The 13105-nt window shown below is 41.8% G+C and overlaps 1 protein-coding gene across 4 annotated transcripts in view; it reads right to left on the bottom strand.

The window, feature by feature from the left end:
- itsn1 (intersectin 1 (SH3 domain protein)) overlaps positions 1-13105 on the bottom strand; it is a 61554-nt gene that overhangs the window by 12485 nt on the left and 35964 nt on the right. For all 4 annotated transcript variants that reach the window (XM_038276757.1, XM_038276758.1, XM_038276756.1 and 1 more), the window contains 3 exons: positions 12540-12663; positions 12207-12401; positions 254-375 (listed from right to left, as the gene is read on the bottom strand). In XM_038276757.1, the coding sequence (XP_038132685.1) occupies positions 254-375; positions 12207-12401; positions 12540-12663 (441 nt within the window). The remainder of the gene's footprint in view (positions 1-253; positions 376-12206; positions 12402-12539; positions 12664-13105) is intronic.

Raw genomic sequence — 13105 nt, forward strand, 5'->3', positions numbered from 1 at the left:
CAGAACGACAGAATCTGCACTGGGGGTTAAACCAACCCTAGATCCTTAAAAAGAGAAAATATCTGAAAACATCCTAGAATTGCCCCCATATAAAGTGATTATCAGCCATTCTTGTTAACAACCAATTCTAGAAATTATATATTTAAAAACAATTGTTTAAAAGCAGTTAAAGAAGTGTCAACCTGTAGCTTTATTCTAAAACAGCAAGATAAAGGCGCTCTGAAGAAATGGCGTCATAAACCCTGGTGTTTACCTCTGTGACGAGCTGCAGATCGTTGACGTAGTTCTCCTCTGTGACGATCAGCTCGTGGACGTAGCCCTGCCTCTTTCTCTCCATCGGACTCAGCATGTCCAGCAGGTGGAGGTCGGCGCACCCTGAGGTTTAAACACCACAGAAAAACACAGCTGCTGTCACCCTAGCTTTACGCCGCTAACCCGGCAAAGGAAAAAAATAAGCCATGTTTAGGCATACATACCTCAGATCAATATAAGGACACCTTCTACATTAAAATGATGGCAAAGTTGGAACTAAGGTCATTTTAAAAAACAATTGAAATTACTATTAAAAGTTGGTTGAATAATAAATTAGTTTTATTTGCTATGTCAGTAATAATTCTCCATTGCTTAGTGAGAGGAAAAGATCATTTTCAGCATAAAAAAAAAAAAAAAACTTTTTAGGGAAACGTGATTTAACTTTTTTCTCATCTTAAAAAACACAAGGATCTGCTACAAATATCTGGAGGTTTCCATAGGTGGAAAACTAACAGCATAAAAAAAAAGTTGAACTTTGATGATTGGGATTGATGTGTCTGCATAATGGATGTGACGTTTCAGTGAAGTATGGAGGGAATTCCTGTCATTGTTGGAACGAATAAACTAAAAAATGCCATCAATGACACTTTTATAAACTTCTTTATCAAAGTAAGCTTGAAAGTAACCACATTTGTCTTTTCTCATTTATTTTCATTATTTTTTTTTTCAAACACACACTTTGTTTTCAAATATATCTGGAACATTATTATTGTTGGGTTTGAAATGAACATTAGATCTGTAAAATTCTATTTGAAAAGATGCTAAACATAAAGCTCAAAATATAAAAGATATATTTGAAGAAATTAAATTAAAACATTTAAAATATTCTAAAAAAGCCCACTGAAAAAATTCTGTTTGAAAAAATATGGAAAAATAAAAAATCTGCAAAAATTGAAGAGAACAGCAAATTTCTATTGAATCCTTTCCGATCTTGACATGTTGAAAAAATGCATTTCTGGACTGTATTTTTTTTTACTTTTATTTGGATTTACAATAACCTTTAGTTTTTATTTCCATTTAGTGGTCATGATCATTGGAAATGGGAATAAAAAACTCAGTGAAAGTTGCTTGGAATGACATCCGAATACTGAATAAATTGAAATTTGAGACTTCTACCTAATTGCATGAAAAAAACCCATCTAGATTGAAAAAAGTGACTTCAAAACTCTGGAGTCAGAGCTGCTCATTCTGGTTTATTTCCCTCTAGAAGCAGGTGAGTGTTTGTTTGTGTGTGTTTGTAATAAAGCGAGTAACAAGGCTGGTTGTCTGCAATCCATCTTAGAGTTTAATCACCAGACATGATGAGTTATTGGATTCAATAAACATCAATCTGTACACTTTGTTCACTCATTCAAGTCTTCTATGATTTCATTCTTTATTGATTTTCATAAAAACTGCTCATTTTCCAACACTCACCCGCTCACACATTCATTCATTCACCTGCAGCCACATTTCAGGTTACATTTGGCTTCGTTTCCATTCATTCATTCATCAGTTCAGCTATATATATATCCACATGGAGGATCATGCATAACCAATATTCATGAGATTACTTATAAATCACAAAGTTGTATTTATTTATTTTTTCAACTAAGCACACTAAACCAGAGCCAGGCTTTAACTCAGAGTTTAGCAAAGTGTTTGGTTAAAACCCGAACAGTATTTCACAATAAAAGTTTCTCCTGCCAATAATGAAGCGTTAATAAAAACAGCATTTCAGCTTTGACCTTTGGATCACTGATAAAGGAGATCAAGCAGCTGCGTAGGGGGCGTGGCTCTGGTCCAGTTGGATCGCTCTCCCTCTCTGATCTGCCACGATCATCAATACTGGTTAAAACTGAATTAGGATCTGTTGTTTAAAAAAAAAATAAAAGCTCCCAAAACAACAAGTTTCAGTTTGGTAAAATCCCAAAGACCATGAACTCAGCAACCAATCAGAGCTTCACTTCCAATACTGACACAGTAAGGAGCCATAGAGACTCAAGCAGGCTCACAATGCTTTATGTTATTGCTTCTAGTAGAAAAATTATTTCATAATCAGTTCATTCGTGTTTTTCAGGGTAAACATAAAAAAACAATACTGTCATCTGAATAAACACAATATGGCAGTCCGTCTAATACTAGCCTGCTGCTCTGCTAAGAAAGCCCCGTATGTCTGGACTGTAACTAATACCATGCTGTACGTAATCAGTTAGAAGCTGCTTCGGCCGATTGGCTAAAATGACACTAAAACGTGACGTTTTCAGGATGGAATGAGGAGGAAAGAGCCTCAGCTTTATGGAGAAGCACCCAGAGATCCGCTCCTGGATGGAACCGGCTGATTTCAGCCCCATCAGCAACACCACTGGTTCAGAAAACTATAAGCTCCTTTGCTTTGTTCAGTTAGTGAGTTTATCACACCTGAAAGCCAGCAGGTGGCACTGGCTGCACTCTTCGGTGTGGAAGTTTGCAATGAGGGAGGAAGACTGTAAACCCCAGCATCTGTGAGGTGTTTGACAGTGAAGTCAAAGGAATAAGAAAGATCCTGCTTAGAGGAAACCGTTTAATTATGAAAACAGGGCGGCTGTTTAAATATGGAGCAAACAGCAGTAGCTTCCAATTGCTCCTCTCTTTTACCCTTTTCTACTGCTGTGGTTTCATGACACTTGTTTTCAAGTCGAGTCACTTCTAGAAGTTTCATGAAGGTTCTAACCTTTCTGTACAACATCTGTAAGACCGAAATCTGCTGTTCGAAGCTAGTAATGCTAACTGTGCTAATCATCAGCCAAAGGTGCAAAAAGTGAATTAAAAACGCATCAAATTTTCTTTGCGATTATTGTTTTTACTCTTGATTTAAGAAGGTAAGTAAAATGATCTAAAGTGGGAATAGGCAATCGAGAAATGTAACTTCATTAATAAAGCTTTTTATGGCTAACTTTGATGTTTTCAAACAAATTTTTTTTTTATTTCAGGTTGTTTTATTTTTTTACACATTTTATGTCTTCAATGTATCATTCTCTAATCTTTTTTCTTATTTTTCAAATTCCTCTTTTTGGCTGAAGGTCCATTAAAATATGAATTCTAACATTTAAAAAAATTATTTCAATTTTCATATCGAAAAAATAAAATCTGATAAATATTATTTGATAAAACGAAATCTGAGAAAATGACAAATAACTGTAAAAACTTGTTTTCATTAAGAAGTTTTTCAAAGTTTCATTCCTGGTTTGCATTTTTTTTCCCCATTAAGAAAAACTTGTTTTTTTCTTTCAACAATAATGGAACAAAATTGACTCCATAAATTTACAGTCAGCATTGGCCGCCTGGAGCTTCATGAGGGAATCAAACAATAAACCTCTGACCGGTGCTTCTCTGCTGATTTTAATTATGGGGGGTCGTAAGAAATAAAAGCTGCATTTTTCATTTCTGTCTCTAATCGATGTGTTAGTAAAACAATACTGTCATTGTGAAATCCCAGCGGGGTGAAACGATTGTGCATAGCTCTCACTAGTTAGCATTCAGTGCAAAAGGAGCTCAGAGTTTAAAAAAGGTGCCTTAGTGATCATAAAAAGCACCCGTGTGTTAAGGAAAGTAAAAATGCATTTTTGTATTTCAGAAAACAGAGCAAGAACTTTTTCTACCAGGTTCAAACTCTGTGCTTAAAATGAGTCGGTTTAAACCGGACGGAGAGGAAAATTCATCTAGTTTATTCCTCCAACTAACATAAAACCAGAACATCAAGCTGGGTTTTTATGTGCAACCTTAATGGTTGGTCTGATCGGAAACCAGCTTGAGATGGAAATGACAAGCAATCGTCAGACGACTTCTTCATCCGCTGGAATGATTCAGCAGCCGTTGCACAATCATTACACCCCGACGTGTTTTAGTACCAGCTCCATCTATGTCATCACAGCGTCCTCATCTTGGTCAAACTCATTACAGTCGTAGCAACAGACAAATTAATAATGATGTAAACAAAACAGTCCAAACAGAATGAAAAGGTTCAACACTAAAACATGATGTGTGTTAAAATCTGTGTGCCAGCGGGTTTTTTCTCATTTGGTTTTTCTCCTCCGCCTCGCCTTTTTTCAGCCAGGACACAGAAAGCAGCGGCAGATTTAAAGAGATAGTTACGTTTAGTTTTTTTAATAAAGGTTCTGCATTTGAAGCCAATAGCTAGCTCAAGAGGAGCCGGAGTTTTTTTTTTTATCTCACAAACATCTCATTGGTTTATTAAAAACCTTCATACCTGTCCCACAGAAAACGAGTGTGGAGGATGTGCGCCCCCAATTCCCTTCCTGAAGAAACACTAACAGCAACTGTTTGATATAAAGGTAAAACAGAGGGCTCGGTAAAAACTATTTTATTGACTTTTATGCTGCCTAACCTTTTATTTCTCCAACTTCCATCAGAGGATAGTCCACACAGCAAGATTATAGGTGGTGCACCACCTCCAACCTCCACTTCCTCTTTAAATAATCATCAGTTTGTTTGCAAATAAATACTCCATGCAAACATAATGTTTAGATGTTCTTAGAGTTTGTATTGAACTATTTTAGTAGGGAACTGCTTCCTTTAGCATCCAGGACCAACTAATTCATGCTAGAATGAGTTGTGAGATGTTAGACTATGGGGTGTATTTTGTTTTATTATTGTTGCAAGATTAAAAAAAAAAACTTTTTTTAAATAAAAATTTGAAATTATTATTTTTTTTACATATTTTAAAAATTATGTAAGAATTTCCGTTTAGAACAGGCGATCTTTGCTTGCATCAATAATGGAACAAAACTCACTCCATAGCAGAGCTGCGTTCTTAAAATTTCCAACTATCCCTTTAACCTTCTGCTGATATCAGTGCTTGTCCATCTGAGCAGAGCTGGGGGAGAGAAAGAGGAGGGAGGAGAAGGGAATCTTTGGCATTGAGAAGAGGAGACAGTTTCTGGTCCTCCAGCAGATAGTGGGTCTTTCTGTGAAGCTGTGGGAGGGGAAGGGTTAGTGAGAGAGGGGAGCCAGCACTATTCACTGACAGGTGACTAAAGCAATGAAAGCAAGGTTGAAACAAAACAAAACAAACAAAACAAAAAGAGAGAGATTGGAATGAGTTGAATGACTAAATCTCCCATAAAGCCACAAAATGACCCACTATCCACTTCACCCTGCTGGCACAAGGCAGGGTGAGTGTGTGTGTGTGTGTGTCTGTGTGTGTCTGTGTGCACCCAGTCACTGTGATCCGGTAAAAGATATTTATTAATCCAATCTTAGAGGGAGGAGCTCAGTAGTAATCCTTGATTTCCTTCCTTTTCTCCCTTCATTCCTCATGGAAACATCTAGAGATAGATGAAACGGAAGGATGAAAAGCAAGAAAGGAAGAGGAGGAGTACTGATCTCCCTCCTGCTGAACCGGGCTGTTTGGAGCCACGGCCTAACATAAACGCAGTCGGGGGCCCGGTCCAGTCCGGCCCGGTCCAGTCAGAGCCGTGCATAGACAGAGTTCAGGGTGAGTTCGTTTAACATTACAGTCTGTCTGTCTGCCTGTCTTTGGCTTCTACAGGCGGAGAGGCGCCATGTCCGAGTCATGTGACCTCTTGCTGCTGTCCCATTGGTAGAGTGGCCTAGAGGGCGTGGCCTAGTGGGTCTCTTTGAGGGCTTTGAGGAGAGGGGGGTTCTGGGTAATGATATGATCCTAGAGAGAGGACGACAACAACAACATCAACAAAAACTAAACAAAACACAAAACAAAAAAAATAAAAACTACAAACAAGAAACAACAACAACGTCCAGGTGGGTGCTAGGTGGGTGGAGCATGCAGGTGGGTGCTAGGTGGATGGAGCATGCAGGTGGGTGCTAGGTGGGTGGAGCATGCAGGTGGGTGCTAGGTGGGTGGAGCATGCAGGTGGGTGCTAGGTGGGTGGAGCGTGCAGGTGGGTGCTAGGTGGGTGGAGCGTGCAGGTGGGTGCTAGGTGGGTGGAGCGTGCAGGTGGGTGCTAGGTGGGCGGAGCGTGCAGGTGGGTGCTAGGTGGGCGGAGCGTGCAGGTGGGTGCTAGGTGGGCGGAGCGTGCAGGTGGGTGCTAGGTGGGCGGAGCGTGCAGGTGGGTGCTAGGTGGGTGGAGCGTGCAGGTGGGTGCTAGGTGGATGGAGCGTGCAGGTGGGTGCTAGGTGGGTGGAGCGTGCAGGTGGGTGCTAGGTGGGTGGAGCGTGCAGGTGGGTGCTAGGTGGATGGAGCGTGCAGGTGGGTGCTAGGTGGGTGGCGCGTGCAGGTGGGTGCTAGGTGGGTGGAGCGTGCAGGTGGGTGCTAGGTGGGTGGCGCGTGCAGGTGGGTGCTAGGTGGGTGGAGCGTGCAGGTGGGTGCTAGGTGGGTGGAGCGTGCAGGTGGGTGCTAGGTGGGTGGAGCGTGCAGGTAGGTGCTAGGTGGGTGGAGCGTGCAGGTGGGTGCTAGGTGGGTGGAGCGTGCAGGTGGGTGCTAGGTGGGTGGAGCGTGCAGGTGGGTGCTAGGTGGGTGGAGCGTGCAGGTGGGTGCTAGGTGGGTGGAGCGTGCAGGTGGGTGCTAGGTGGGTGGAGCGTGCAGGTGGGTGCTAGGTGGGTGGAGCGTGCAGGTGGGTGCTAGGTGGGTGGAGCGTGCAGGTGGGTGCTAGGTGGGTGGAGCGTGCAGGTGGGTGCTAGGTGGGTGGAGCGTGCAGGTGGGTGCTAGGTGGGTGGAGCGTGCAGGTGGGTGCTAGGTGGGTGGAGCGTGCAGGTGGGTGCTAGGTGGGTGCTAGGTGGGTGGAGCGTGCAGGTGGGTGCTAGGTGGGTGGAGCGTGCAGGTGGGTGCTAGGTGGGTGGAGCGTGCAGGTGGGTGCTAGGTGGGTGGAGCGTGCAGGTGGGTGCTAGGTGGGTGGGGCGTGCAGTAAGACGGAGAGTGTGGAGGTGGGCTGACATGGGACCAAAACCAGAGGATCTAAAGCGGCAGTGACAGATCAGACAGGATCTCTGGATTTACTCTCATTATTTAAGTCTTACTGAGACTAGGGATGGGGATCATTAATATTTATTGATATCGATACCTTTATCGATACTCCTTATCGATCCGAGTCTTTATCGATACCACTATCGATACTTTTCTGTTATTTGGTGGAAAGACGATGCAACAAAATTTTTTTAACAGAACTGGTATTGCTTCTATTGCTGAACAAGTGAGCATAACAAAAACGTTTCTAGCCTTCAATAAACATGGCTAATGTAATAGGCCACTTCGAAATGACATAAAACTAACTAGAACATATTTTCACAATTGTTGGTTAATTTATTGTCTACTGTCACTTTTCATCATGTTTTTAGTGATTAGGAAAATATTTAACAAATAAATAATTGTATTTTAAATTAAATGTAATTTTTAATAAATGTTGGCATCAGTAGTTTCATTATATATTCTAAAATATTTAGAGCAGTATACAACTGTATTACTCATGTTTCTCGCTAAAAACTCAATTTCCCGTTTTCTTTACGTTACACTTGAACGCATCATGATAACCTAATTGTCGTTTTACTGAGCCAATCTGAACACATCATCACGCAGCACGTCTGAAACTTTATTTACTTTTCAAGCTAACTAGCTTGTATGCTGCCGATTACAAGACGGATTTCACAATTAATATTTTTAACTGACCGGTCAAGCTACAAAGTCTGTGTGCGCTCACCAGTGGTACTCTGAGTGGATGATGAAGATGGGCCCGACTGTGGTGCGGCGGCAGGAGGAGGAGGAGGAGTCTTTTCTGTTCAGCCATCCTCGAGTCGCGAGCAAAGTTAAGTGCCAGACTTCACTAGTTTTACTTTTAATATCTGTTTGCTTACAATTTCATTCCAAAACATTGGTGGACATGCTGCAGTGATTGGATTGATTAGATTTAAATGCTATGACGCGACTCGAGGGACACACAATTATGTTACAGGACCTCCGGGAGAAAAAAAAAAACGACCAGACTCGATAATGGTATCGATAAGCACAAACGTTATTGATTTTCGGGTTTTGAAAAAAGTGGAACCGGGTTTCGATCCCCATCCCTAACTGAGACTCGAGGAAAAAGAAGAACACCCTGACTAATGCCTGTTTGTACTGTAGGGGGCGCTCTATAGTGTGAATTAAATTCCCTTCTTAGAGCTGTGGTTGATTCTGTCAGACACCAGGTTCCACTGGAATGGTTCCAGAGCAGAGCGCCTCTGCACACCTGGATCATTTAATGTGCTGCAAAAATTATGTTTTAAAGTTTTCCTATTCTACTTTAAGGCTAAATTTCTCAGCGACTTCTGCCCGTGCTTCATCTGCTCCGCTGTTGTTTTTTTAAACGAGACCCATTGATCGTGTAAACACAGGGTGATTTCCTGCCTCCAAGGTGAGCGTGTCATCGTCTCTGGGGCCAAGCATGAAGAAAGCTCATCTGGCAGTTTGGTGCAGGATCCACAGGTGATGACAGGGATATTATTAATGAATTCATCTAAAGTTGACTGATCTTTTTGATCGTCTTCTTTAAACCTTTTTAAACGTCTTCTTTAAACCTCAGTTTTCTCTTGAATCAAGAGGATCTTTCCATTAAGTTAGGACGCTAAATATACTGTCTATTAGGGCTGGGCGATATAGAAAAAAAGCTTATCTTTAAAAAAAAATGCATATTGATCGATATCGATAATTATTGAAAAGATTTGAAAACATATTTTATGTGCAGCTCTGCCTGGATTTTTTATAATATTGCTAAATGATTTAATTTTAATAAAGAACACAAACACAGACTTCCAATTAAATATTTATTTAACCAACTTTTTTAACCATAACAGAATTGTTTTAAAGAAAAATAACTTAAGAGACCCGAGTTATGTTATTAAATACTGATGAAGAATAAACTAAAGTGACCAGAAAAGTGACCAAAATAAATATAACAAATACATAAATAGAATACCCTATTTGGGTGGGAATAGTCCACCACCAGCTTGTGGTAATTAAAAGATTGTAGGACTAGGCTACCATGTAAACTCCACTCAACAAGAACAAAAACCCAAATCAACTCACCCTTTAGCCTAGCATTTCTATGGGGTATTTTATCTCACCCCTATTCTTCTAGAGGTGCTGCTGGAACCTCGTTATGGTTCAGCTTAGTTTCCTGCTTTAACCTGAGTTATTACTTTGAAGTTGCTGGCCCCTCAGCATTTTTCTCTCAATTGTTAGAACTACGTGGGAAACTGCCCAGAGTGAAAAAAAAAAATATATATATATATATATATATATATATATATATATATATATATATTAGGGATGGGACGATTTATGAAAACCGTCAGAAACGTTCGGTTCGACTGTCTCGGTTCGGTTCGCGTGTGTTTCGTTCGGTTCATGCGCTGCTCCTTTTTCTCATAGGCGAAGCGTTTACACTCCAGAGCAGAAGGTGGCGGTACTGCGACCAAAGCCAACCACCAGTAGTAAACAAGAAGAAGAAGAAGCGTAGCAGCTTAGCCGGGTGTAGCGGAAAAAATCAGTTGTGGAGAATTGTGTCGGACTGGTGAGTGGGAAAGAACAGGAGTTGGAAGACGCGCCAGCAGCACTTTATAGGTCTGCTGTATGGGACCACTTTGCATTTAGAGTGACCTACGATGACGGCGGAAAGAAAGTTGTGGATAAAAGTGCAACAGTGTGCAAGCATTGTGCAACAGCTTTTGTTTATGCTAACAGCAACATGACCAACATGTCATGCTAATCCCGAAATCCCTCATACTCCGTTAGCAACCCCCGCTGCGCTCCAGACCGGGTGCTCAAAGCAAAGCCTACAGCCCCCACTGTGGCTTCGTCTGCTCCCCTCTGAGTTCCTTGGAGATGGTAGAGAGCATGCGCCAGATGATTAAATTCAAAGCAGCAAAACATACGGAAATGATCCAGGGTTTCCGCGGATCATTTAAAATAATTACAATCCATTATTTTTAGGGGGATTTTTTCATTAATTTCATAATTTTTTATGGAATTTCGGTGTAACAATCAACATATACCGAATCGAACCGAAAACCGTGACCAGAAACCGTGAATCGAACCGAACCGTGGATTTTGTGAACCGTTCCACCCCTAATATATATATATATATATTTTCCCGAAATTTCCGAAGATTCCTTGGAGGAGAGCTGCGCCGGGGCCTACACAGCTCGTAGTCCTGCGGGTGTGAGCGGCTGAGATGATAAAAAAAAAAAAAAGTTGGCTATGTTATCAGACTTCGTTTTCACTGGTTCCCGACACATTTTACAGATGACTGTGGTTTGTTTTTGGTCCGACTTGCCATGACCGAAATACTGCCAAACTGGCGAACTACAAAAACCCTTCTTTGAAACAATTTCCTCCGCCTCTCCTTGCTGCGACATCTTCATGTGCTCTGTGTTGTGGATTGAGAGGGCGGCGCTTTGTGACGGCGTGCCTGGGTCCATGATTGTGATTGGTTGGGAGGAAGCAGTGACTAGCATAAACCTACATGCTAGGCTACAATGAGAAGGAAGGAAAACTGCGTTTCTTTATCGAACTTTTATCGACCCTCTTTTTTTCTATTGCTCCACACGTCTATCGATCGATATATATCGTTATTGAATTATCGCCCAGCCCTACTTTCTATAACATGCTATACTAAAAAAAGTACAGAAACTAAGATAAACCTATTAGGTTACTGAATGAAAAAGTGTGAAACATATTCCAATAAACAGAGAAGTAAAACTGTCATTAACAGTGAGTGTCAGAACTTTTTAACACTTTGATCCAATGAGGTGGCTGGTAGCTGTGATAATCAGCAGCTTCCAGTGATGGGAGACACTTTGTGCTGCTAGTAGCGTCTTTAAGCAGGTGGTCAATATTAAAAAAAACAGAACCACACAAAGTTCCTCCTAACTCCTGGTCTCCATTAAAAGAGTGAAAACAATCTGGGCCGGACTCTGGATGCATTCATGGTTCTGCTCCAGGATGCCCTCATTCTGGTGTTAATTCTCTTGGAAATACCAGCGCAAAATAATTAACAGCAGCGCCCTCTAGTGGACGTTACCAATTAACCAGATGGAGCCAAATTAAATCTAATGAACCAAGAACGGACATTTAACATTAAATAAGCACACTTCACCAGGTGGAAGCGCTCTGACGGACTAGAGTCTCTGGGATCAGCTGCACCGTAGCTCCTCCATGTTCAGTGGAGCCCAGGAGTTATAGGAAAGGTGTTGAGTTAAAGAAGCTGAGGTTTCACCGGATGTTCAGGGTACCTTACTCTATTTGTTCATATATTTGCTTTGCGGGGACGGAGGGTAAATGTATTAGACTTTGTGTTTGTTTTATTACACATAAAATCAGAGATCGTAAGTGCTGCAAAATTGTTCCCACTAACCCAAAAATCTTCATTTAGACCTAACAATTGTGAAGCTAAGTTTATTTCAGGTTTATTATGCAGCAAAAGGTAATGAAATAAATAAATAGCCATCAGTCTGTCCTTGGATGAAATGCGATGATTCCTGTGTTCTGTCATGTCTCTGCCACGCTGTAGAAACTCTGATATTATTGGTGAATCATGCTGAAGGTAAACATGCAGGAAGAAAGGAGGAGCTTGTGCACTGATCAATGCCGCTGAACACACACCTGCATGCAGTTACACAGGATACAAACACACACAGAGACCACCCAGAGGGGGTGCATGATGGGGTGGGGTTGTCAAAGAGGCCCAAAGGAGCAGGAAGGTGAAAGGTGAAACCAGCTGGGGGGGGTCAAAGACTGACAGAGGGACAGCATCTCCACACCTGGCTCTGGGTGTGTGTGTGTGTCCGGCTGTTTCTGGTGTGTGTGTGTGTTACACTGATTAGGTTCCCACTGAAGGCATGTTAGTTTCGTCATGTCAAAAACGCTCCACGCTACGAACTGAGGCGTGTGTGCGCGTACTCACACTGCGTGCTCGGGTCGGTGTCAGTTGTCAGTTTGACGTAGTTGCTAGGAAACAGGCCCTCCCTGCCATTCAGCTCTCCTTTCCACCAATCACAGTCGTCCTTGTTGAGCACGTTGATGACCTGACCCTTCAGGAAGGCCAGCTCGTCATCGTTCTGGGCCACGTAGTCATACATGCCGATCACCTGGCACAAAACTTCACAGAGACAGAAGAGATGGAGCCGACGTTTTCAGTTTGGACCAAACCAGCGATGGAAGACAGATTAGGTTAAAAACGTGTTTATCTGTACATAGAAGGTTGGATTTTATTAGAAAGCAGCCAGTGGCTGCATACCTGTGCTGGCAGGGGCCAGTTTAGGAGGGTTGGGCTCTGTGGGAGTGGTCTTATTGGTGCTGGGACTCAGGAGCTTCACGTAATTGGCTGGAAACCAACCAATCTGCCGCTTCTTCCCCCGAGCCTTCAGCAATAGGAACAGAGAAGTCAGATCTATTTAACAAGCGGCTCATTTCAAAGAAAAAAAGGACTTTAACTGGAACTAAAAACTGAAGGGATGTGAGGGTCCCTCAATACATTCTGAAAAAGTTTGGTATGGGGGTACGGAGTTAATTTGGTTCCATTATTGTTGCAGAGAACACAAAAAACTAATTTAATCCAGAAATGAAACTTTGAAAAATGTTTTTATCACATTTTCTTTACAGTTTTCATTTTCTCATTTTATTTTTACTATTAATTTCTTCAGGTTGAGTTTTAAGAATTTCACTTTTTTCAAATAACAAATTACACACTTCTGGTGGCGAACATTCCTCTGTAGGGGGGGGCAGAGACATGTCTATTGGTCTGCTGGACGTTTGAATTAGGCTTAGAGTGAAGAGGATGGGATGTGCGAAAAGAAATTTGTA

This window comes from Cyprinodon tularosa, unplaced genomic scaffold (genome assembly GCF_016077235.1).
Source record: "Cyprinodon tularosa strain WSP-4 unplaced genomic scaffold, ASM1607723v1 ctg127, whole genome shotgun sequence".
NCBI lineage: Eukaryota > Metazoa > Chordata > Actinopteri > Cyprinodontiformes > Cyprinodontidae > Cyprinodon > Cyprinodon tularosa.